We start from the raw sequence: 27869 nt of genomic DNA, 5'->3' as shown, positions 1-27869 counted from the left end.
GCCCTTTACCATTTGGCACACCTTTCCCTTTGTTGGTGGTAAGTAGACTTCTGCAAGGAGGAACAATGATAATTTTGATCAGAGTCTATATATCACCACTTTAAACAATGGTACTTCACCTCTACTTTAGTTATGAGGAGAATTTCATCACAGCACGAAAATAAAACTTCTTGTTGCTAATCGCAAGCATTTTAAGAAACATGGGTATTTTAGAGAAAGTTGCTCTCCAGAATACAGAACTATTAGATATCGATCTAGATCTGCTGGGAATGTGCAGAACAACAAAGCCTTAATTAGTGTATACATCAGCATAGCAGAATATATGCCAGGTAGTTAAAATGTGCAAAGTAAAATACATAACATTCCAAATTACCTTAAGGAGTCAAATCCATTTCAAGTTAAATTAGCTGACTTTTTAAAAATTCTTATGTGTGTGTCCCTGCCAGCACTTAATGCCCTTGGAGAGGTGGTGGTGAGCAGGTTAAGATTTGTACCTATTCGTAAAGCCCTTGAGGAGGTAGTGGTGAGCCACCTTTTTGTATCACTATTTTGTTCATGTGGTGCTAGGACATTCACAGTGCTGTTAGGGAGTTCCAAGTTAATAGTGAAGGAATTGCAATATAGTCTGTCTTGTGGGACCCTACTACTACTCTTGTCCTTCTGGATGGCACAGCTTGTGGATTTAGAAGATGCTGTCAAAGAAACCCTTGGTGAGTGCTCCCGTGTTTCTTACAGACCATGCACTCTGCTGCCACTATACACTGGCTGTGTAGGGAGAGTGAAGAATAGGTGAAAGCAAGTGGGCTGCTTTGTTCTGGATGGTGTCAAGTTTCATCAGTGTTGTTGGAGCCAGGTAAGTGCTGTGTATTACATTACAATCCTGACTTGTATGTTATAAAGTTAAAAATCACACAACACCAGGTTATAGTCCAACAGGTTTAATTGGAAGCACACTAGCTTTTGGAGCGACGCTCCTTCATCAGGTGATTGTGGAGGGCTCAATCACCTCCACAATCACCTGATAAAGGAGCGCGCTCCGAAAGCTAGTGTGCTTCCAATTAAACCTGTTGGACTATAACCTGGTGTTGTGTGATTTTTAACTTTGTACACCCCAGTCCAACACCGGCATCTCCAAATCATGATTTGTATGTTATAGATAGTGAATAGGCTTGAGGAGTCAGGAAGAGAGTTAATTGTCACAGAATTCCTGGCCTCTGACTTGTTTTTATAACAAAGGTATTTATATGACTGCATGTCTGGCAATATCTGTGGAGGAAGAAAGAAAGTTAACATTGCAAGTCCAACATGACTTTTTTACAACACCAAAGTTTCGAAAAAATCATATTGGACTCAAAACATTAATTCTGTTGCTCTCTCAACATATGCTGCCAGAACTGCTGAATTTTCTCCAGCACTTTGTCTACTTCAGATCTCCCAACATCCACTGTACCTTCATATATACGACCAGTGCAGTTAAGCTGCTAGTCAATAGTAAATCTCAGGATGCTAACAGGGAGGGATTCAGTGATGGCGATTCTTTTGAATATCAAAAGGGAGAAGGTTCGATTCCCAATTTTTGGAGATTGTCATGGCTTGGCACTTGTGTAGCATGAATATTGTTTGCTACTTCCTGGCCCAAGGCTGTATATTGTCCTTGTGAATTATTGACACAGACTGCTTCTAAATTTAGAAATGTAGCTGAACACTGTGTGATCAAGAGTGAACGTCCTCACTTCTGATCCTATGATCAAGAGAAGATTATTGATGAAGCAGCTGAAAACAGTGTGGCTACAACACTATACTGAGAAATTCCTAGACTGCAGTCCTATGACTGAGACAATTAATCTTTAACAATCATAACCATATTACTTTGTATGAAATTTGAAACCAGCCAGTGGAAGTTTCCACCTGACTCCCAATAACTTCAATTTTGTTCAAACTTCTTGAAGTTCTCTTGGCCAGTCACCCTTACCTTACCTCACCTTTTTTTATCCATGCTTGGGAGCAAGGCTGTACTGTAACCAGAAACCAAATGGCTTGAGTGAAATCCAAACTGACCCAATCAGTCAGCAGGATTATTGCCTTTCAAGTGCCACTTGATAGCACTGTCAAACGCTCCTTCCATTACTTTGTTGATAATTGTAAGTGGGTCTGATGAGGGTAGTAACTGGCCAGATCAGATTTGCCTTCTTTTGTGGACAAGACACACCTGGGCAATAGTTGGAGAGACCCCAGTGCTGAAACTATACTGGGGCAGCTTGAGTTAGGATGTGGTGGGTTCTGGATCACAGGTTTTCAGCAAGACGAGTAGAATGTGGTCAATGCCCATAGTCTTGGCAATATACAATGCCTTCATGCATTGCATATTACTGTGTAGATCAAAGTAAATTAGTTGGAGACTTACATCTGTGATGTATGGGATCTCAGGAGAAGGCTGAGATGGATTATTCATTCAGTACTTCTGGCTGAAATTAGATGCAAGTGATTAATCAATGTCTTTTTCACTGAGGTGCTGGGCTCCCTCATCATGAGGGTGAGATATTTGTGAATTCCCTTCTTTCAGTCAGCTTTTCAACTCTTCATCATCATTCATGACCAATGTGGCACCATAGAGAGATTTCTGACGTGTAGGTTGTGGGATAACTTAGCTGTATCTAGCATCTGGCAGCCATTGTTTGGCATACATATGGTGGCAGGGACCCAGGTTCAATTCCAGCTTTGGGCGACTGTTTTTTTGGAGTTTTCACATTCTCCTTGTGTCTGCATGGGTTTCTCTCGGGTGTTCTAGTTTCCTCCCATAGTTCAAAGATATACAGGTGGATTGGCAATGCTAAATTGCTCATAATGTCCAGGGATGTATTGGTTAGATGGATTAGCCATGGGAAATGTGGGGTTGCTGGTAGAAGGTAGAGGAGTGAGTCTGGGTGGGATGCTCTCCAGAGAGTTAGTGTGGACTTATTGGCTCAAATGGCCTGTTTCCATACTGTGTGGATTCTATGAATACAGTCCTGTTTTAGAGCTTCATAACATTTTTAGGTACACCTGATATTGTCACAGTTGACCCCTGGTTTGATCGTAAGAGCAGAATGAGAGATACACTGGGTCATAAGGTTAGATTATGGTTGATCACGGTTAAGTTATTGCTGATGGTGAAAAGAGCCTTATCAATAATCAGCTTGGAGTCATTAGATTTGTTCTAAATCTATGTCATTTAGCATGGGGTAGTGTCATAAAGTTTATTGTACAGTACCCTCAGTGTGAAGTTTGGACTTTGTCTCTAACACTCCTACCATTGTGGTCATGAATAAATGCATCTGTGACCAATAAATTGGCAAGATCAAGTGGGACTTTTCTTCTTCTGGGTTCCCTCACAATCTACCATAAGTCCAAAATGGTAAATACTTCCTTCAGCACTTGACCAGTATTATCAGCCATGGTTCTGGTGAACCATCCTGTGGGATGGCATTCTATGCCCTTGCTGCCCTCAGTAAATCTTCCATTATGGAGCAGCACTAATTCACCTGCTGTGGAAGACAAGCAGGAATTTTTATTGTCTATGTTTGACCTGATGCGATGAGAATTCATGGGATCCAGAAACAATGTTGAGGACTCCCAAGACAACTTTCTTCAACTTTAAAATACATTACCACCTCTGTTGTGTCCATCCTGACTATATGTTGAGAGTGCGGTACTGGAAAAGCACAGCAGGTCAGGCAGCATCTGCCCAGCACCACACTCGCGACTCTGATCTGCAGTCCTCACTTTCTACTACATCCTGACTATATGCATGACAAACAATGGTAGCAGAACACAATATATAAGTGTTAAGGAGTTTCATAACCAACACATCAGACTAACATACACTTAGGAATGATGATAGCTAATTGTGGTGAGTATGATTATGTCAAGATGTTGCTCAATGAATCTGACAACTCTCCCAATTTTGATGCAAGCTTCTCAGGTATCAATTGGGAATACTTTACAAGGTCAACCAGACAAGTTGTGCCATTTTCATTTCTGGTGCTTAGGATGATACCAGTGATCCATTTAGTTTTATTCCTCTGGTAGAGGGTAGAGGCCTGTTTCTATATTGTTTTGGCATAACTGAATGGCTCGCTAACCCATTTCAGAGAGCAGTTAAGAGTTAACCACATTTTGAGAGTCTAGAGTCACGCGTAGGACTGATCATGCAAGCACAGTAGGTTTCTTGCCCTATAGGACATGATTGAAATGGATATTTTTTACATCAATCCAATAGTTTCACTATCACCAGTACTAAGGCTAACTTTTAATTCCATACTTACCAACAAATTGGACTTAAATTCCATCAGCGGCTATTGTGAGATTTGAACTCATCCTCTGGGGACCCTGGTTCTGTACCATTATCATTACATCACCTACCCTGATTTCAAATGGAGGCAAACTACTTGTAGTGAGCAATGCATACGACAAGACTGATGGGAATTTAACTAAAGGTTATTCCCTTAAGAACTGGTATTTGTTTTCATTGAATGGTTAAAGATCACACTTTATAAATACTATAACAAATTAATTCCACTAACAAGATCCCTACATATTAGGAGCAATATAAAGGTCAAATCTCCCTACCTCTTGAAGTCAAAGTTGCTCCATGTGGCACCACCGACACGTGGGGTCATTATTGAAGCCAGCTTTTCTAGAATGGCAATATTTCCTGCCTCAATTTTGGCAAGATCCCTCGCTGCCTGTTTAGATCCACACACAAAAAACATAGATTCATGCAGTGAAGCTGCATTATTTCAAATACCAAAGGCCAAAGCAACCTCTCTTGTTCAAGGGTTTTTTTTTTCAGTTTTGCATACTCCATCACTATTTCACCTTCACCTGGCTATAATGAAGTCACACAGCTGACTGTGTTTATTATGATAAACATTATTCAAGCTATTTACCCTGGAATTTTGGAGGCTGAGGGGTGACCTTATAAAGGTTTGTAAAAATCATGAGAGGCATGGAAAGGGTGAATAGCCAAGGTATTTTCCCCAGAGTAGCAGAGTCCAAAACTAGAGAGCATAGGTTTAAGGTGAGAGGGGAAACATTTAAAAGGAACCTAAGGGGAGTGTTTTTCACACGGAGGGTGGTGCATACATGGAATGAGCTGCCAGAGGAAGTGATGGAAGCTTGTATGATTACAACATTTAAAAGGCTTCCGAATGGGTACATGAATAGGAAGGATTTAGAGAGATATGGACCAAATGCTGGTAAATGGGACGAGATTAATTTAGGATACATTATTGGCATGGACAAGTTGGACTGAAGGGTCTGTTGCCATGCTGTACATCTCAATGACTCTAGATCAGGTTATGATCTTTGCATTAGCCAAGGAGACAGCACAGTTAAAATATCTTACAACATCTTAAAATATCTATTTGGCTAAGAAATGTAATCTTGGAATCAATTATTTTTATTTCCTAATTTACTGCAAAAACATACTTTATTCATAGAAAGAAATCTTAGGTACCTGTACAGTTAATGGAGCCATTCATATCAATGCTCTCTTAACTTACAGGGAATCAATTAAGTCTTTGATGTTCACCATTCTCAATATTTACAGTCAACCTCTTGGCATTTAGCTGAGGCATCAGCAGGGCCCAATTACTGAAGAGAACCCTGTTATTCCTTGGCAGAAGGACCTTACACAGTGGTCTTTCCCCACTGTGACTTGGCGGCAGTTGCCCCAAGCTTCAGTGCATCCCTCAGCACAGAGCCCTGGGCCTTGGAATGTGCCAGTCTGCAACACTCAGTCAGGGTCAACTCTTTCAACTTGAAGACTAACAAGTTTCAGGCAGACCAAAAAGTGTCTTTCACCCCATTGATGGTCCTCCAGGCAATGTCAATGTTTGTCTCAGTGTACGTCCGAAGGGAATAGACCGTACAGCACATCACTGCACGTCACAGAACTGCTTAGGATGAACCTTTACAAACACCACTGCATTCCTCACCAGACATTCTTTGCATAGGCACATTCCAGAAGGGAGTGTGGCAGTACATCCCCTCCACAGCTGCTTCGAGGGCAGCGGCGTTGGCACAGAGGGTGTGGGCATGCAGAAAGGATCTCTCAGGCAGTGCCTTTCTCGCCACCAGCCAAGCAATGACCTGGTGCTTGTTTGAAAGTTCTGGAGATGGGGCATTCTGCTAAATGGCTTTGACAGTCTGCCCAGGGAACTGTTCAACAGGATCCGCCCTCTCTTTTTCCTGCAGGATCTCAAGGATGCTACATGCTGACCACTTCCTGATGGACTTGTGGTCAAAGGTGTTTGCCTTCACAAATTTCTCCACAAAGGACAGATGATATGGAATGGTCAAATTATTTGCAGTGTTCCACGGCAGTGAGGCCAGGTCCATCCTTCATAACACCAGGGATAGGTCGAACCTCAGTATGTAGTGACATTTGGTGTTTGCGTACCAGGGATCCATGCACAGCTTGATGCAGCCACACACAAAGGTGGCCATCAGGGTGAGGATAGTGTTGGATGTTTTTTATCCCTTTGTCCAGACCTTTGTGCACGGTGTTCCTTTGGACGTGATCCATCTTCGATCTCCACATGAAGTGAAAGATAGCCTGGGTGACTGCGGTGGCGCAGGTTCGGAGAATAGGCCAAAGCTGTGCCAAGTACAATAACACTGAGAGTACCTCACATCTGATCACCAGATTTTTACCCACCATGTAGAGAGACCGGTGCTCCCATCTGCTCAATTTCTGCCACACCTTAGCGACACGCTCCTTTCCAAGACTTGGCGTATGCCTGAGCCCCTCCAAACCCAGCACTCACTGGTGGTCTGTCCTGATGGTGAAGGCGATAGAGGATTGTTTGGCCCGAAACGTCGATTCTCCTTCTCCTTTGGTGCTGCCTGACCTGCTGCGCTTTTCCAGAAACACATTTTTAAACTCTGATTCCCAGCATCTGCAGTCCTCACTTTCTCCCAGTTTTCAACAGCATGGCCTCACTCTTGCCTTATTTACCTCAAACCCCCAAGGCCTGTTCAAACTGGTCACAGATGCACGAGTCTGTGCACTGACAGTGGATCTGAGCAGAAAACAGCGACATCATCCATGTACAGGGAAACCTTAACCTGTAGGCGCCACTGGCAGGAATAGTCACCCGTCTCAGGTTCACATCTTTCCTGATGGAGTCAGCAATGGCTCTATACAGCACACAAACAAGACAGGAGAGAGTGGGTAGCCCTGCCTGACTCCAGATCTGATTGGAAAGCTTTCTGATTCCCACTCACTGCTCTACACCAACTGCACTAACAATGTTGGTGTAGAGCAGTCAGATTCAATTGCAGATTCCGTCCCCAAAACCCATTTGGAGAGAACCTCTCTCATGTACGATATCCTGTCAAAGGCTTTCTCTTGGTTCAGACCAGATTTTGAAACTCTGTTCATGACCTTAAGTATTCAGAAGTTTCATACCCATTCATAGAAAAAGAAATCTGTTCCCATCACATTGTTAAATAAATAAAGAGATTTTTGAATGTGATATGGATGAGAAGACACTTCTACACTTCACAATGAAACAAGACCATAATTGATCAAGGTCATGAATTCTATTTGAATGATTACTTCAAGGTTTCTCTTTGGATAACAGGGGCTATTGTTTGAAGGTCAGATCTATGACAGTTAAATAAGACCTACAGAGAACTGCAGATATAATCCAGGAGTAGATAAACATTAGTTAGTTTAAGAGCATATTTTTAGAATGTAGCATGAGTTACTCTTCAGAGCGCCGATGTGGACTTGCTAAGCCGAAGGGTTTGTTTCCATACTGTAGGGATTCTATGATTCCATAAGATGTAAATGTAACGGTGAATGTGGTGATTGTAAAATAGTGCAGACAGTTTTTAAAAATTTCAGCAAGTTGTCCATTTATAATTTTATGACAAAAAAGGATTGGCAACTTTGCATCGAGGAGTAACAGATTTGTGCAATGTCAGCTCAGAAAAACAAACTCCAAAAATTTTCCACTGAAAATGCCAATTGAATGTCAAGTCATGTGGCTACTTATTTGGCACTTCAAACATGAACAAGTTACTTTTTATGAAAATTAAGCTTTTTAAAATTGTTATGCTTCATAAATATAATTTACGTTTACTCTAAGATTTTTTTATTCACTTGTGGGATGTGGACATCATTGGCTGGTCAGCCCATCCTCAGTTACCCTTGAGAAGATGGTGATGAGCTGTTGCCCTTGAATCGCTGTGTTCCACAAGAGTTATATGGAATAACCACACAGTATAATCACATATAAATAAGGACATCTCATGTGGGGAAAAAGAGAATTATCATTTAGAAGTTTAAACTTTCCAAGCAATTCCCATGTAGGTCTGAGCATTAGGACTTCCATAGAATCCACGCATGCATCATCAGTCGTAGTTCCTGTCTCTAAAAATCAAGAGACCAGATGATTTGACCCAATAGTTTTTGTTTCAGTTAAAAATGATTGCAGTTTACCTTCTGTTGTTTTGGCATTGGTTTTCTGGACATTACACTCCTTGGTTCTTGGGAAATTTGTGGCAGCTTCTCTTGTGTCATTGATATTGTACTCCATCTGTAAGAAATTGGTTTTTCAGTCAAATCCCACATTAAGATGATTGTAATGGTCTATTGTTATTGAAGATGTTTATTTCATTTTCAAACCCATAGAATACAATCCATACACATTAACAGTCTTTCTTATTACAGCACAGAGGAAATTATACTGACATCATTGTCCAAAGTTTTGGCCAATAAATAATTGGCCAGAAATCACAGGCCTGGTCGTCCCACCATTAGAAAATATTAATCCAACACACTGTTCATCCAGCTGTTTCATAAATTCTGATTTTGCACAGATTGCTGGATGATTTGGGTCACTCCACAATTAACCTCACTATTACCTTTTGTAAAATTGTGATATTTTTGTCAATATTAAAAATCATTCTTACCACAGCCACTCAAAACTAATAATGCCTTAAAGAACCTTGGTAATTATGTATCATCAGGTGCTCACATGACATTCACCTGGAGGTTTGTAAAGAGACCAATAAAGTCACAGGGTGTGCCTTCATGAGATAGTGAGATTCTAAGAATGTTTTCTCTTTTTAGCTGTGCTGGGGTAATCTTTGGTGCTGCCATCCATATTCGTGTCAATTTAGGAAGATAAAGTTGTTGCGGTATTTATACATAGAAACTAAATACGTTATTTTCAGAAAATAACATTCTAGGTAGGACACAAAATATTAATAGCTTGAGAAACGACATGTTGAATACCAACCCCACATCTTTCACTACTGGGGCTTTCTTTGTGCTATTTCAAGGGCTGCTGTAAACTAATGCATAGAAATTGTTCAGCAACTACCCCCTTATCAACTGTTAGAAGGTAAGCTAAATGGATCTTGATTTTTTTTACCTAAGGTCAAAAAAACATTGGGAAATGTCATACAATACACTTTCATTCACTTATAATCTCCATAAATGCAACAATTTCTAAAGAAAACAAGCTCATAATCTTCTTTTGTTTTATTATTTCAGTTTTTGCAGTTTTTTCTGCTTTCCTTTCCTGTTTCATTCAGTTCTCAGTCCTCCATCCCATTTTCTGTTTCACGTATGTCTTTCTGTTACATTCTTTCATTGGTCAAGGTGATAAAACCATTGGACTGTGCTCACAAGGTCCAGATGCACCCTTAATGAATTGAATTTATTGTCACTTGTACTGAGGCACAGTGAAAAGCTTTGTCTTGCGAGCAATACAGGCAGAACACATAATTAAGTAGCATAGATAAGTAAATAATAGGTAAACAGCAGCAAAAATAAAAACACAGGTATGGTGAATGTTAAGAATTTGTGAGTCCATTCAGTATTCTAACACAGTAAGGTAGAAACTATTATGAAACCGGATGGTGTGGGTGTTCAGGCTTCTGTATCTTCTCACCGATGTTAGAGGTTGTAGGAAAACATTGCTGGGGGGAATGGATCTTTGAGAATGCTGGCGACCTTTCCTTGACAGCAGGCCTGGTAGATGAATTCAATAGATGAGAGGTTGGCCATTGTTATTGTCAGGGCCGAGTTCACCACTCTCTGTAACCGTCTCTAATCCTGAATGGTACAATTGTCATACCAGGTAGTGATACATCCAGGCAGAATGCTCTCTATGGTGCACTTATAAAAGTTGGCAAGCGTATTCACTGTCTTGCCAAATTTCCTCAGCTGTCTGAGGAAGAAGAAGTTGGGCCTTTATAACCAGGCGTCCACATGAAGAGTCCAAGAAAGCTTGTTGTGGATGATCACTCCCAGGAGCTTGACACTCTCCACTCGTTCCACCTCTATGCTGTTAATGTGTAGGGGGGGGGGGGGGGGGGGGGTGGGCATAAGTAGCATCCTGCTGAAAGTCAATAATGAGTTCCTTGGTTTTCCGGCATTGAGAACTAAGTTGTTCTCAGTATACCATTTTTCCAGATCTTCAGATCAATATTTCATCAACTTGCATCATGAATATAATGTGATGTCAATAATGAAAAAAAGTGTTCAGTTATCATGTATCATATGCTCAAATGAATTTAAAAAAGTGACTAAATCTTGCAGAAAAACAAAAAATTTAAAAAATAAGCAATTAGAAATTACACTAAATATAATATGTCTAATGTGTTAACTACATGTAAATGGATTATCAATAAGCTAAAATGGCAACATCTGTGAATAACTTACCAAAGTTGCTTATAGAAAAGACATAAGAAATAAGAACAGGAATAAGCCATTTGGCCCCTCAAGTCTGCTCCCCCAAACCAAATTATATTTACATAGCCCCTTTGACCTAGTAAAGCATGATGTGGTGCTTTCACGGAAGCATTATGAAACAAAATATGGCACATTTAGTCATCTGGTTCAGCTTCTGTGTAAGGTTGAAAAGCAGAAGGCTTTAAGAAATAATTAAAGACAGAAAGGAAAATAGAGAAGTGGAATATTGTACAATAGGTATTCTAGAACATTGGACTTGGACAATTGAAGGTGTAGTCACCATTGTTGGAAGGATTAATATTGATAATGCTCAAGAAACCAGAATTAAAAAAGTAAAAACATCTCAAAGGATCGTGGAGCTGGAGAAGATTACAAATATAGAAGGAACAGGTCCATGGAAGGACTAAGACCCTATTTTGTCTAGATCATGATAGGCAGGGGGCAATTTCACAGTTCACAAACAACACAAACTCGAAAAAATGGTGAACTGTGAGTTGGACAGTGTATAACTTCACAAGAACATTGACAAATTGGTGGAGTGGGCAGATAAGTGGCAGATGAAGTGGGGAGTGAGAGGTGACACAGTTTGGTATAAAAGACATAGTGTGACAGCACAAAATAGAGAGCACTATTTCAAAAAGTCTGTAGGAGCAGAGATATACAGGTATACATGTGCGTAAGTCAGGACAGACAAATAGAGCTATTTATAAAGTATACAGTATGCTAGGCTTCATTAATAGAGGTGAGAGTGTGGTGCTGGAAAAGCACAGCAGGTCAGGCAGCATCTAATGAGCAGGAGAATCAACACTTCGGGCATAAGCCCTTCCTGATGAAGGGCTTATGCCCAAAACATCAATTCTCCTGCTCATTGGATGCTGCCTGACCTCCTGCGCTTTTCCAGCATCACACTCTCAGTTCTGATCTCCAGCATCTATAGTCCTCACTTTCTCCTACTTCATTAATAGAGTCCCAGAGTACAATAACAAGGAGGCTATGGCGAACCTACTGGAGACAAAGGTTGGACCTTAGCTGGAGTATTGGATAAAATTCTAGGAACAATGTTCATGCATTGAAGAACATGCAGAAGAGGTTTAGAAGAAAGGATCCAGGGATGAGGAACGTCAGTTAGGAGGATAGATTGAAGGGAACTGTTCCCAGTTGTATGATGATCAAGAACCAGAGGGCACAGTTTTGCAAGGGGAGCAAATGCAAGGTGAGAGCAAACCTTTTCACATCGAGTGGTCTGGTTTTTGAATACATTGCCTGGAAGTGTGGTGGAAGCAGGTTAAACTGAGGCATTCAAGAGTGCATTTTGTGTTATTTAAATAGGAAGAATGTGCAGTGTTATCGGAAAGCCAGGAGTTTGGCACTAAGTTAAAATATTCAGAGAGCTGATACAAACCCAATGGGCCAAATGATCTCTTTCTCCACCGTAATAATTCTATGCAAAATAAAAGGATGAGAATTTAAGTATAAAGACATTTCTAGACTAGCAGCTGATAGGCAACAGGACTTGTTTTGAGTAAGAACACAATCATCAGAGATTTGGATCATCTAATATTCATAGAGAGAAATCAGACATAAATATGCTGAAATTGTCAAGGGCTGTTAAAGTTCAGAGAGAAATCCAAACAGAACTACATCAAAAGGTTTCATATTTTTAAACAAATGCAAACTTTGCTGGAAAAATTAAACCAAGCACAATCAACTAAACCGTACACTTTATAATTATTTATGCTATGAACTCAATTCAAGGTTTTTTCCAGCTACCCCTACTCCCCCAAAGAATTCCATTATGCATTAAACTAATATTTAGTCACAACTTTAGGGATCATCCCATAAGGCATGCCACAGCCCCAGTGTTTACATTTATTCTCCCCAGATTTCTAGGTATTTTCCAGTGTAAGATTTTATGGGGATCCTTCTATTAGTTTTTTTTTGACTAGGAAACCTTCCAACGTTTATTTCATACCTTGCACACATGGATACCTCAATCTCTTGAGCTGGTTACCAACAGAAAGACAACTGCACTCTCAAAGTTTCAAAGCTAACTCTGCTGACTGCTTTCTACCTCAAGGCTCTGTGAGGATTACTGTAGAATTATAGAGGCATAGTCATAGAGATGTACAGCATGGAAACAGACCCTTCGGTCCAACCTGTCCATACCAACCAGATATCCCAACCCAATCTAGTCACACCTGCCAGCACCCGGCTCATATCCCTCCAAACCCTTCCCATTCATATACCCATCCAAATGCCTCTTAAATCTTGCAATTGTACCAGCCTCCACTACTTCCTCTGGCAGCTCATTCCATACACATACCACCCTCTGCATGAAAAAGTTGCCCCGTAGGTCTCTAACCTTTCATTTGCTTACTAATTCCAAACTGATCTTGAGTCCCGCCTACATTCCCTGAATGATAAAGTTAGTGTTTTCACTACTTAAGGGCAGGCCTCACTAAAAAGCAACTCCCGCTGGCTTTCACAATCCTGTGAGATTCAATCCATACCAAACCAAAACTATCTCCTTCAAAGCAAATATCCAGATAACTTAAACAGACTTTCTAATTCTCATGGAGTCATAGACTCATACAGCATGGAAACAGACCCTTCAGTCCAACCAGTCCAGGCTGAACATAATCCCAAACTAAACGAGTCCCACCTGTCCGCTCCTGGCCCATATCCCTCCAAACCTTTTCTGTTCATGTTCTTATCCAAATATCTTTTAATCATTGTAATTATACCCACATCCATCAATTCCTCAAAAGTACGTTCCATACTTGACCCATTTCTACAAATATATGACTTTATTTTTGCTTGATTCACTTGTGGGACACAGGTGTCGTCGGCTGGCCAGCATTTATTGTCTATCCTTAGTTACCCTTGAGGTGGTGGTGAGCTGTCTTTTTGAACCGCTGCAGTCCGTGTGCTGTACTTGATGTGGAGCCACAATGCTCTTAGGGAGGGATCTCAGGATTTTGACCCAGCAACAGTGAAGTAATGATGGTGTATTTCCAAGCCAGAAGTACACCTTGTCCTTCTAGATCAAAGTAGTTGCGGGTTTGGAAGATGCTAAGAATCTTTGATGCATAGTAGGTATGTCCTGTACATAAGAAGCAGGACAAATGCAACCTGGCTAATGACTACCCCATCAGTATACAGTGTGCTTTTAATCATCAGTAAAGTGATGGATATTGTCATCAACAGTGCTATAAAGCAAGGACCTGCTTAGCAATAACATGCTTACTGCCCAGTTTGGGTTCTGCCAGGTCCTGACCTCACTACAACCATGTTCAAATATGGACAAAAGAGCTGAATTCCAGAGGTGAGGTGAGAGAGATAGCCCTTGACATCAAGGCCACATTCTACCAAGTGTGGAGTCAAGGAGTTCTAGCAAAAGTGGAATCAATGAGAATCAGGGGATAGACTTTGTGCTGGTTGGAGTCATAGTTGACACAGAGAAAGATGGTTGTGGATGTTGGAGGTCAGTCAACTCAGTTCCTGGACATCTCCGCAGGAGCTCCTTAGGATAGTGTTCTAAGCCCAACCACCTTCAGCTGCTTCATCAATGGACTTCCCTCCTTCACACCACTAACTTCAAGCCATTGATTTGATTTATTGTTGTCACATGTACCTAATTACACAGAAAAGCTTTGTTTTGCATGGAGTACATGCAGCTCTTAACATACAAAGATCATAGGGTTATTGAACAGAGCAAGGAATACAAAATTACAGCTGCAAAGAAGGTGTACAAAAAGCATAATTAACGTTAGGTTTGAAATTTGAGAGGTCCATTCAGAAGTCTAATAACAGCAGGGAAGAAGCTGTTCTTGAACCTGTTGGTTTGTGTGTTTAAGCTCTTGTATCTTCTACCTGATGGAAGAGGTTGGAAGAGATTATAACCAAGGTGGGAGGGGTCTTTGATGATGTTAGCTGCCTTTGAGAGGCATTGAAAAGTGTAGATGGAGTCAATGGATGGAAGGTTGGCTTGCATGATGGTCTGGGCTGTGTTTGCAACTTTCTGTAATTTCTTACAATCATGGAAAGGTAGTTGCTATATCAAGCTGTGGTGCATCCAGGTTCAATACTTTCTATGGTGCATCTATAAAGGTTAGAGAGAGTCCTTATGACATGCTTCCTGAGGTAGGAGAGTCATTCACATGCCTTCTTGACCACTGCATCAACGTGGATGGCTCAGACAGACTGTTGGTGATCATCACTCCTAGAAGGTGTATAGTGGAGTTGCAGAAAACAAAGAAACCGTATCTTTGAAATACAAACTATTTCAAATCAATTACACCAGGTATCCACTTCAGTTTAATTGAGGCTTCTTGAAGAAGAACAGGTGGATGCTACTTGTGTTAACTTTTAATACCCACAGGGTAAGAAGAGAGAGATCTAAATTGATTTATTAAATCTATATTCTCTTGCTTAGCTTTTCTTAAAAATTAATACTTTTCTCAATTGACAGCTTGGATGCTACTGATTACGTAATGTCAGTTCACCAAAAGTTTTGACCAGCAGTAACCAGAAGATAAATGGTTCCCTCGTTTTCGAATGTCACTGACTGGATGAACATTCCAACCCGAGTTAACATAAAAGACAATAATCTTTTTGACAAGACACCGCTTTCAGCCAATTCTGAACCAAGGAGACCATCCAAACAGATTACTGTTTGATTGGTACAAATGTCTCAACAGTCAGAAAAGTTTCTGATGAAGAAATATCAAAACGACGTTGTCAGCTGAGTGCATTTGCAAGACAACCCTGTCACATGACTGAAACAGTTGCTATTTTTGAATCACCTTTAATTAGAGTAGCTTTGTGCATCGATCATCAGTCTGCTTGGAACACCAAAAGTGAAGGCAGCCCCAGACTTTGCTATACACTTTTCTTTGATCTCAATATCCCTCAAAACCTGATTTCAAGAAAAAAACTTGTTCAGTCTGCAAAGTCAACAAATTTCCCTGTTAATCAGAAATGTGATTGCATCACAGCTCCTCTGAAAGAGACTGCTTTGCACAGCCAACTGCAAGAAACTCAACTAGACAATGACTTACTTTTAATTCATATGAACTAATTCTAATATCTTTGATCCTAAATAATTTGTAAATACCTTTCCTTGATTGGATGCGTGTTTAAATGTGTGTCATGAATCATTCTGCTAAGTTCTGAATCCAGTAATAAACCCTACTTTGCTTTAAGGAATTTGCTGTGGGTCATTTAAAATTGGAGTTCAGATACTTTGGGGAAACATTCCACTGCCTATTTCTTGCTGCCAGTTACAGCATTCTTTAAGCCTATATAGTAGCTGCTCCTGCTGCATCAATACAGATACATCAGGATATGCTCCTGGCTTTCAGGAATTCAGGCAGCTTCAAAGGCTGCCACAGGTAAAAAGAAATCTCATTCCACAGTTACAATAGCTCAGGCACCAGCTCCCAGCCAGATTGCACTAGTAAGGCTAAACAGTCAGTCATTAAGCTAGAGCACGGAATAAGGGCATAAAATCAGAAGGAACTCACAACCTTAGAATGGAAGTGTCATCAGGATAATGAGTAATATTGGATCAGAGGTGACCACTTATCTGGAAAAAGACAGGACAAATCCTTGGATAATATGTGAATTAATAAGACCCCTAAATGAATCATTAACCAAAGCGTGAAACTATCTGAAAGGAAGCAAACATTATTAACATAGAACAAAAGCAAAATAATGCAGATGCTGGAAATGTGAAGAGGTCTGACAGCACAGGTGAAGACAGAAACAGAGTTAATGTTTTGAGTCCAAAATGACTCCACTTTGTGACCCACTTGCAAACAATTCTGAAGAAGAGTCATATAGGATTTAAAACATTAATGCTGGTTCTCTCTCCACAGATACTTCCAGACCTGCTGAGTTTCTCCAGCACTTTCTGCTTTTACTATCCATTACAAAGTGTAATCAAATCTATATTATTGAGTAAATCATTTGAAAATGAAAGGAGAACTAAATTTTCACAAACATTTTAAAGATACCCAGAACCAAGGGAAATAATTTAATTTAAATAATGGAGATCTGAAGGTGAGGAATGTATGTAAAAATAAATAGCTTTGTGAGGCCATTCTAAGATCCATATTGACAATCAAGCTTAGGAGAGAATTTCAAAAGCAATGGGTAATTTAAAAGTCAAGCAAGAACTTGATAACTGAAAGTAGGCAAGGAGGAGTTGGTATTTAGAAGGGTAATGTAAATAATTTAGAAAAAAAACAGAAATAGCATAAAAACAATGACCTACTTTCCTTTCTTGTAGTCATTCCAGCTGGGTCCTCCTGAGCGGGGAGCCATTATATCAGCCAACCTCTCCAACATTACGATATTTTCATTTTCAATCTGTACACGTTGGAACTCAAGCTTCTACAAGAACAATTGAAGTTATACTACAATTTAAAATTGAAAAAATCCTCTTAAATTATATATTGACAAACTAAATTAAGTTTCTATCCACTACCTTTGTATGTTATCCAACTCATTTGGGATCATGACTGAACAATTTCAGACATTCGAACAAATTCTAACTCCTTCAATACCAAGAGCATCATGTTACATTCTTATAATTTTGTACAGCAACAATTTTGAAGTTTTCCTCTTCAATTATTTGCTCAGATCTGTGATAGAATAATGATTTGCTCAAAATCAGTTTGAGTTTCTTGTTTTCCTGGCAATCAAAGTATCAGAAATTGACAAGATAAGTTATACACTCATCACCAAAAAATTATCATTACAAATTCTACTCTGGTCCACTTCACCTCAAATTTTGGTTTGGTTTGTTACTAATCCAGTCTCAAAGCAAGAACTTGTAGACCTAATAACAGAGTCTAACATTTTAATATCATAATAAGGGAGTGTTATACTGTCAGAGATATTCCCAATGATACATTCACTGAAATTTTATTTGACTATTTCAATGCATTCAGGCAGACATTATTAAACATTTGGCACTATTCAAAAAGAGAGCAAAAGAAAGTCTCCTCATTCTTTAGCCACACTAATTTCTCATTCAACACTGTTGAGAACATAGTGGCATTTTATTGCATCACTGATATAACCACAGTAACTGCTCGTGAAAGTAATTCATGGTATTCACACAATTGCTACAGTATTGAAGGAGGCCATTCTGTACATTGTGTCAGAATTTGCTCTCAGCATGTGCATTTCATTCTTCTGCATTCTCTCAATAATCCTGCACATTCTTCCTTTGCAGTTAATAAATGGTCCACTATTTTCAGGCAGTGCATTACAAGTCTAAATCACTCACAGAGTGAAATAGTTTCTTCTTTTGTGGCGTTTGTTGCCTTTACCAAGTTATTATTTTAAACCTATTCCCTCTCGTTCTTCATATGTACATGAATGAGAACAGTTTCTCTTTATCAATTCTATTCAGCATCCTCATTATTTTGAATATCTCCATTAAATCTCCTCTCGGCCTTTTAAAGGAAGTAGCCCTAGCCTCTTCAACCTATCCTCAGAAGTTTAACATCTCTGGAACCATCCTCATGAATCTTTTCAGTCCACTCTCTAATGCCTTTACATCCTTTCTAAACCACAGTGCCCAGAACTGGAGATTATGAAATATTGGAGTAATTTCTGAGAAATGTGATGAGGCACTGGCAAAGAGTATTTCTTTCATTCAATGTGCCAGTAAAACTTTAGCCATTATAGGGGAAAACAACTCAAGGTCATTCATTAATTATGTTTATTGTACTAGTTCAAAGAGATGACATCCTAGTTGTTAACTGCATTTTACACCCTTTAACCATTGGGTTTTGTGTTTGAAATGTTGGTGCGTTACTACAATAGCAAACTAGTTTAATTCGGTGGCTAAAACTGTCTACTGTTGGGGTTATGTGGCTATAGGTAGTCCAGGATCAATGGTGTCTTACCGTTTTCTCTTAGACAATTCCTCAGGACTAAGGATGAATTTCTTCCACCCCAGAGTTCAGAGTCCTGAGGTGACTCAGGATGGAACTACACACCCTGCCAGGAATGGGGCAGGTGGTGTTAAAATACTTAAAGATGTGAGTGGGTGTGATACTCAGGTTTTCACATATTTGTTTCATTGTTTGTAATTAGCCTCAGCTCAAAGATTCCTGAAATGATTGAGAACTTTGCAGATGCTGACTCTTCAGTTTGTCTGCCTCAATGGTAAGATGTTCCCAATCAGTGGGAATGTTGCATTTTTTCAAGGAGACTATGAGGGCATCTTTGAAATGTTTCCTATCTGCCATCTTGGTAAGGTTTTTGCAATGCTAAAACTCAAAGTAGAAAGCTCTAGGAGACTTTCATCAGAATGCAGATGACATGACACATCCAAGGAGCTGACTTACTGTCAAGGCTTGGTGAAAACATTTTCAAAAGTTTTAGTTATTTGTATCCTACCTGTTGCCTGAGCTTGGCTTTTTCTTGATCATGTTTTGGTGGTCTTAAAAAGAAAAGATATAAGAAATATGATAAAGAATTCAAGCACTGAATTATGACTACATAATGCATAATATGTATATTAGTTTGGATCCTATGCTTAAGGACATCTTCCAGAAAACTTTTAAGATAATTATGGGCACATCCTAAAGACCCAGACATCCAGAGACATGCAAAGAAGAAAAGTTGCACAGGAACTGGGAGCTTTTGATTGGCAGCTTGATTCACAAGAACCATGTCCTTTGGTTTTCTTCCCAGGGAAAAGGAAAACTTTTTTAAAAAAATACTAAAGGCAGTTGTAAAGGATTTCTTTTGAAAAAAGGTTTTCCTAATTAAGGTTGCTGAAATAATCACTAACCATTATTCAATATGGGATCACACTACAAGAATTAAATGGATTTGAAAAGTGCCACATCAAAGACTATTGCATATAATAAGAACTCATGGTTTAGGTGGCAACAATTAGACTGAACTGAGGGTTGATTAGTTAACAGGAAGCAAACAGTAGAGATAAATGGGTCATTTTCAGTTTGGAAAGACATTACTAATGGATTGCCTCACGGATCAGTTCTGGGGCATCAACTATTTACAATCTACATCAATGACTTGGAAGAAGTGACCAAATGTATTGTGGCTAAATTTGATGACAGAAAAATAGGTAATAAAATTAGTTGTCATGAGGATATAAATGAGTCTGCAACGGTTGACATAGATTAAGAGAATGGTCAAAGATTTGGCAGGTGAGATGGAAATTCCCACTTTGGTAGGAGGAATAGTATGGCTGTATATTACTTGAGTGAAGAGAGACTGGGAAACTCTTCGAGTCATAGAGTTGTACAACATAGAAACAAACCCTCAGTCCAACTCATCCATGTCGATCAGATATCATAAATTGATCGAGTTCCATTTACCAGTATTTGGTCCATATCCCTCTAAACCTTTCGTATTCATATATCCAGGTGACTTTTAATTGTTGTAATTGTACCAGCCTCCACCACTTCCTCTGGCAGCTCATTCCATGTAGGCACCATCGTCTACACAAAAACGTTGCCACTTAAGTCCCTTTTAAATCTTTGCCCTCTCACCTATACCCTTTAGATTTGGGCTCCTCTGTCTAGGGCAAAGACCTTGGCTATGCCTCCGATGCTCTAGGAAAAATTGCCTCAGCCTGTTCAGCCTCTTCCTACAGCTCAAACCACCATTCCTGGCAACATCCTTGTAAATCTTTTCTGAACCCTTTCAAGTTTCACAACATCCTTCAAAAAGCAGGGAAACCAGAATGCCTGCAGAATTCCAAAAGTGACCTAACCATTGTTCTGTACAGCCACAACATGATCTCCCAACTTGTATACTCAATGCCCTGACCAATAAAAGCAAGCATGCCAAATGCTTTCTTCACTATCCTGTCTACCTGTGACTCCAATTTGAAACCATGAACCTATCTCCAAGGTCTCTTTGTTCAGCAACACTTCCCGGGACCTTCCCATTCAGTGTATAAGTCCTGCTGTGATTTGCCTTTGCTAAATGTACATTTGTCTAAACTCCATCTGCCACTCCTCAGCCCACTGGGCCATCTGATCAACATCCTGTTGTAATCTGAGGTAACCTTCTTGGCTTTCCACTACACCACCACTTTTAGTGTCATCTGCAAACTTACTAACTATACCTCCTATGTTCACATTCAAATCAAAAAACAGGGGACATAGCACTGATCCTTGTGGCACACCACTGGTCACAGGCCTCCACTCTGAAAAGCAATCCTCCTCCACCACCCTCTGTCTCCTCCCTTCGAGCCAATTCTGTATCCAAATGGCTCGCTCTCTCTGTATTCCATGTAATCTAACCGTGCAAACCAGTCTACCATGTGGAACCTTGTATGATGCATTGAGTGTTCTAAAAATGTATACTGGGGTTGATAAACAATAGTGCTTTTTCCCATTGTGGCCTCCAATATTAATCTCTGGAAAATGAAGCAGTTATCAATTATAGACAAAGTGAAAGTTTGCAAAGTAGCATACCGGAACAGGCGTATTTCACTCTTTTTTGCTAGCTCAAATATTATTGCTTAATAAAAATGTTATAATTACAAGTTGCTGCTTCACAGCTGTTGCTACAATTTCAGGTTTTTAACAGAGTGGTTTGTTCTAAATGGACTCAAAGTAGTTTTTGGATCCAGATGCTGTACTTTTTATATTTTTGCCTTGGAGAGTGAGTGAATTATTTAGTTAAGTACTGCACTATTGCAGCCACTTTAGAAATGGTGGATACTCATTTTATTGGGAAAAATAAGCTAAACATAAAGGTAGCACCAAAGATCTGAAAATATCAACATCTGAACTAAACAATGCAGAAAGCCTAATCGGAAGAGATTGCCCTTAATAACTAGTCAATGTTACAGATATTGCACACCATGAATCAAAGCCAAGTACAGGTTTAAAAGTGTTGAGAGGGGAAGAGGTTATTAATCAGAAGTGTCCACTCTGTTATTTTACATCCACTGATTTTCTAGCATCATTATAGTGTAAATACTAAAATCCACAGCAATTTGAGAAACTTAGAAAAAGAAGTGGATGTAGTGGACGTGGTTCAAAGGTGTGCAGGTTTGGTGGTTTGACCATGCTAAATTTCCCAGTGTCCAGGGTTGCATAGATTAGGTAGATTAGCCATGGGATATGCAGGGTTACAGGGATAGGATGGGTTGCTCTTCAAGGGGTTAGTGTGGGCTCAATGGGCTGAATGATCTGCTTCCACGCTGCAGGAATTCTATGATTCTATAGTGTAGAAATGTCCCTGCAGTACAGGGTGAGAATATGGTACATAAAAAATTGAAATAGTGCAATACTATCATTTGAAAGAGAAGCACAATTACAGATTGACCCATTTGCAAAGCAAATGTATGTCATATCTATGCATAGGAATTCATAATTAATATAACAGTGTATCAAAATGAAGTAAGGCTTTGTCACCATAACATGTTCATAGAAGTAATGTTCTGTTGTACAATGTGAATGTAAGAAACATAAAATTCAGAGTATTTCTGAAAAGTTAGAACCTAGTGGAATTAATACTGTCTCATAGTTCCCACTTCCATCATATATTGCCAAGCAAATTAGCTTATCAGACAACTGTTTGAATAAATTCTGTCAATTATTGAAATGGACAACTTTGACATTAGGTCAGAAACTTCGAGTGTGATTTTCTCCTCTTTCTAGGTGGGAAATAAGGCTGAGCCTGGCCCTGGAGAACAAGTTACCCCTTTTCACTACCTCAGCAATTAAGCACTGGGCAAGAAGGTCAACTTTCTTGACTTGCCATCAATTAAAGTTCTTAAATGGTTAATTAATTGCCATAAAAGGACATGAACCCACTACCTCCCCCATCAGCTGTCTCTCAAGTAGACATGTAAGGTGGCTAGTTTCACACCGGTGAAATCATGGCAATATGACAAATGGGGGTGGCATCCTCCAATTGTTCCAAAGGGTGCCACCTCTAAAGGACATCCCTTTCCCTTGCCCTTGCCTCCCAAACATTGACCTCCACTGAAAAGAAGGAAAAATATCCTTTTCTTTTTGCAACTGGAATCCCTTAGGAGTAGGTCTCAACCAACAGACTTCAGAACACCGAGCCTGCTGGCCTCTGATTGACGAGACACTTGTCAGCTCTTAATGAGCTGACTGACAGATGGTTGAGCCAGATATATCATCATTGGGCATGGTGCGTTAGGTAGCACTGATCATACTCACCCCCACAGTTTTAATAAATTGGGAAAATTTTGCCTTTTCCAAAAACATTGGCTGTCAGTGCCCATTGTTAAAAGCATCTTGTCCTTCATCCTTTCAATTACAATACTTTTCACTAGGCACATGGTAAGTGAAAGTAATGCCTAAAGATACACAAGTTATGATAAACATTTAATTTTACATTTCCATCACTACATTCAAGTATGTGCAAATGCTCTGTGGATACTGGATTGGCAAATTTGATCAGTTCATGTTCTCTGTTGTCAATGACATTCATTGACAAGTTCCCTTACTTAAATAATTTGCAATCCTAATTTCTCCAACTGCCTATGTGTCTTCCTTTTTAGGGCGATGGCAGCCACATTAAGATGAAATGTCAAATTACTACATTGTGAATTTAGTAAACTGTTGAACAACTTTGAGCTCAAATTGTAGGTGATGTGTGCAACCCACCTAATTCTTTATAAGAGGCAGCCCTACAATACTGTTAACTAATTCTACTCATTGTTTTTCTAATTAACTCAAAAGAGATACTGATGTCATTTCTCACTGATGATAAACTCATTGCATCGGGCACTGATGCTTTTGCACACTTTTAGGCATTTGATAAAATTATCAGCAACTGGAAAAACATATCACTCATGACTATAAAGCACTTAAAGGCAAGTACAGTACACAATCCTTTATCCGATACGCTTGGGACCAGCTGGTTTTCGGAACTGAGCTTTTCGAATTTCAGAATAAATGACAGTTCAACAGTGAAATTTTAAAAAATTTTACCAAACAGCAGACTCGCAGTGAGTACTACGGGCCCTGAGACAGAACTGAGGCCTGCTAGTGCTGAGCCACGCTCCCCCCACGCCGCAACTGAGTGGCACGCATCGAGTGGGTGTGGAGTTGGGTTAACTGTTTGTACGCCAAACAACCTTGTAATTGAGAAAAAAACTTTCCAAAAAAAACCTTCAGATTTTGGAGCTTTTCGTATTTCGGATAAAGGGTTGCCTACCTGTAGTATTCGTAGTTTTACTGCTCCAACAGTAAAAATAATTGCTTTTATCCATGAAACATTGAGTTGCATCCTTAAATAAAAAGGCTGGGGCACAAAAAAAACAAACATTCTACCTTTTCAAATTATAGGCACTTGAAATAATTCCACCTTTTGGAGGGTTCATTATCTTGGCAAGCCTTTCCAGAAAGCAGATATTGTCTCTTTCAATTTCTCGGCGTACCCTTGAATCATGCTGTTAAAAATCAATTCATAATTGAGAACATCAGTAAAAATGAAAAGTCTCTTCAATTTCCCAAACATTTCTGACTTCACTGCTTTTGATGGAACTGTAGATATCACCAAGTCAGTTCATGTTCCATCTTTTACAATATAGTGTAGCACAAATCAGTTACTGCAGAATGTGTGGTACAACCTGGCTTCTGCGTAATCATGTAGATTTTGCACAGTAAATACTGTAACCAAATTATTCCAAAAAACCTACTAATTTGTGGAATGCATCTAATGAGAGCAGTAAAGCGTTTGTCAAATTAATTAGCTATCAGACATGAGCCAGCTGCAAATGCATGGGATTTTTAAAAAGTATTAGATTTTATAAGCCTATACATCATCATTAAAATTGGTATGTCTCATTACCTGTCTCCTTACAAACAATTCAACATTGCCTGCTTGGGACATGTCAAACATGTTATAATAGGAGCTTCCCACTAAAGCAGCAGTCTAGGTTGCTAGAAACTAGTCTTAATATGCTACAAGCTTGAGTTATGAGGTGACTTTTTCAGCTCAGCACACTTTGGGATAAGTATGAAAAAAAATACCTTTGGGGGAAGAAAGGTTCATGGAAAGGAGGAGGAGGGAAACAAAGGACTCCTCAATTCAATGTGAAACACAAGCTTCATGCCATGTAAATACATTCTAATTTAATCTCCATTTCTCTCCAGGTTTATAATGGTCCGGTGTAAATAGTGAGGAATCTCTGCTTCATATCTTTTGGGTCATGTATTTAAATCTCATGTTACAAACACAAAGGAACATTCAAAAACGTTGTGATAAGGTGAAACAACATCAATGACAACTGAACGTTAGTTGTATGTGGATAGCTCATCACTGTAAATCAAGCCCAGAAGGGCAAGGATTAGGAATTGTTGAAGCACATTACCTTTGAAACTTGTACTTCAGCTCAACAACAAAGGCCAGCCACATTTTTCTGTAATTCATTCATTAAAGTGTGTTGCCATCACTAACTTGGAGGGGGAGTTGCTCTCGCCTTTCTGCTCCACTTTTTCCTCCCCAGGAACCTACAATGGATTGAGCTATGCATTAAAGCTAATGAGCTCTTCAGCTATGGAGTGTACTGATGGATGCCCCGTGGATTTGGCCAGACAGTAAAGCCATTGTTTGAGAACAGCAATGGTTCTCTCAATGAGAGTTCTTGTTGATGCTTACACTTTAATTGGTCACACTGTAATTGGTAATGTGTTGCTGGAAAAGCGCAGCAGGTCAGGCAGCATCCAGGGAACAGGAGAATCGACGTTTCGGGCATAAGCCCTTCTTCAGGAATGAGGAAAGTTTGTCCAGCAGGCTAAGATAAAAGGTAGGGAGGAGGGACTTGGGGGAGGGGCGTCAGAAGTGTGATAGGTGGAAAGAGGTCAAGGTGAGGGTGATAGGTCAGACTGGGGTGGGGGCGGAGAGGTCGGGAAGAAGATTGCAGGTTAGGAAGGCGGTGCTGAATTTGATGGATTTGACTGAGACAGGGTGGGGGGAGGGGAAATGAGGAAACTGGTGAAATCCGAGTTCATCCCTTGTGGTTGGAGGGTTCCTAGCCGGAAGATGAGGCGTTCTTCCTCCAACCGTCGTTTTGTTGTGGTCTGACGATGGAGGAGTCCAAAGACCTGCATATCCTTGGTGGAGTGGGAGGGGGAATTGAAATGTTGAGCTACAGGGTGGTTGGGTTGGTTGGTCCGGGTGTCCCAGAGGTGTTCTCTGAAACGCTCCGCAAGTAGCCGGCCTGTCTCCCCAATATAGAGGAGGCCACATCGGGTGCAGAGGATGCAATAGATGATATGTGTGGAGGTGCAGGTGAATCTGTGGCGGATATGGAAGTTTCCTTTGGGGCCTTGGAGGGAGGTGAGGGGGGAGGTGTGAAAAATCTCAGTGCTTTTTCATCCTGATCAGCCTCTGTAATAAATTGTTGATAAGTCAGGAGCAAAGAATTAGTGATCTAAATCAGTGTGTTTTCAATGTTCTCAAAGGTTTTTAGAATGAGCCAAATCCCTGAATATTGAGCCATGGTGAACTCTTGCCAAAGGTAGCGTAGAGCATAGCCTGTTGCTCTAAAGACACCCTACCAGATCCAAGCCTCAACTTAAGAGAACCAAGGACTTACTTTAAATAGCACCTCTGAAAATTGCTGATCAGTTTACTTAGGCAAAAACACAACAACGATAGTGGACGTCTACAGTTTCTAGATATTTGAAGAGAAGGAATGTACAGAGATGTTGGGAAGGATGGGTAAGTGGCAGCACAGGAATTGTTCTTGGGAGCGTCATCACAAATATGATGGGTTGAATGGCATTCTGTATCAAGGATAAATTTCTTTTCGGGTGGAGAATCTTTGGAATTCTCTACACAGAATGCTGTGGAAGATCAATTATGGGCATGTTCAAGACAGAAATCAATGGATTTCTGTTGATTAGTGACATCAAGTGATATGGAAAGGGGATGGGAAAATGGCACTTACGTAGATGATCACCTACTATTTATCTGAAACGTAGATTAGACTCGACAGGCTGAATGCCAGCTCCCACTCCTATGTTATGTGTCGTAATGATTCCAAGGTTCGTTGTTCTCAGCACGATTTGCTGGATGGGTTCATGAAGTCATATTTCAACCAAAGACAAATAATCCTTCCCTGAGATTTATTAGTTGAGTTTATTGCGTAACTTTTCAGTTAGGGTTTTATTTTGGGTTTTAGCCCATAAAGTAAAATAACAGGTTGTTTAAACTAAATTCCACGAACTGCCAGCTTAAGGCCAAGCCTCCATCTTTGAGTGCAAACCCAGTACAACACCCCATGTGTTACCAGATGCTGTAAAAAAATACATACAGTAAGATACACACAGAATGATTAAGGCTTGAAGTCTGCATGAATTAATAGATAGATCTGTAAACGTGAACACCACCACTACCTCGTCCGAAACACCATCCCTACTCAGCCCTCCAAAATATAATGGCAAGATCTCAAATGCAATGTAATAAAAATACAATTTGACTTATCCATTCATTGCAAGCTAGTGACCCTAATAATGACGGAATTGATTTTACTACAATAACATCTTTCATTTCTCGAATAACAAGAACTCTGGCTATAACAAAACAAAACCAAAAAAATCCATACTAAGATCTACAGATAAGAAGATACATTGATTCATAAAAGTCAAAATTTTGTTTACTGTTAAAATGAATCTTACCTGCTGCTTAAATGTTGGTGCTTTATTCCTGTTTGTGGACCTTTTCTGGGATACAATCTGATTAGACTCAGAACGCTTGGAAATGGTGTTCTGCTGTTTGCCCCTTTTTGAACTATAAGAAATGAGTTACCTGGTCAAACAATTCAAGAAATAACAGTACAGTACTGTGACAATCTATTCCACAGAATTTTATACCATAAAATGTATAAATATAGATGGGACAGAACATACAATAAAAGTCTGAGCAGGAGAAAGCCATTTGGGAGAAAATGCCTTTAGTGCATTGTGTGGAATAACTACTAAGACTGTTGTAAGACTGTTGAAAGAATCACATGATTTCCCCACACATAGCCCACAGAAGGTTTTTTTAAATCACAGTATATAGCAAGCTTGGGGCCAACGATCTTAATTCTATTAGTCTTAAAATAGTGATGGAAAAGGAC

General features: G+C 39.8%; 1 protein-coding gene across 2 annotated transcripts in view; it reads right to left on the bottom strand.

Moving 5' to 3' along the window:
• The window catches only part of LOC122539893 (uncharacterized), a 47641-nt gene extending 20149 nt beyond the window's left edge, over positions 1-27492 (bottom strand). Inside the window, exons 1-6 of one of the 2 annotated variants that reach the window (XM_087977635.1) lie at positions 27427-27492; positions 24073-24191; positions 19172-19214; positions 17031-17149; positions 8492-8588; positions 4609-4724 (exon numbers count right to left, since the gene is read on the bottom strand). In XM_087977635.1, the coding sequence (XP_087833761.1) occupies positions 4609-4724; positions 8492-8588; positions 17031-17149; positions 19172-19214; positions 24073-24122 (425 nt within the window). In that variant the 5' untranslated portion in view covers positions 24123-24191; positions 27427-27492. Of the gene's footprint in view, positions 1-4608; positions 4725-8491; positions 8589-17030; positions 17150-19171; positions 19215-23730; positions 23805-24072; positions 24192-27426 lie in introns of those variants that run through there. The other variant, XM_087977636.1, reaches the window with a different exon arrangement.
• Positions 27493-27869: the final 377 nt, after the last annotated feature.

This window comes from Chiloscyllium plagiosum, unplaced genomic scaffold (genome assembly GCF_037043375.1).
Source record: "Chiloscyllium plagiosum isolate Xiang-an unplaced genomic scaffold, Cpla_swu_hap1 HiC_scaffold_32, whole genome shotgun sequence".
NCBI lineage: Eukaryota > Metazoa > Chordata > Chondrichthyes > Orectolobiformes > Hemiscylliidae > Chiloscyllium > Chiloscyllium plagiosum.
Note: the sequence above shows the minus strand (reverse complement) of the source record. Positions and strands in the feature narration are given on the sequence as shown.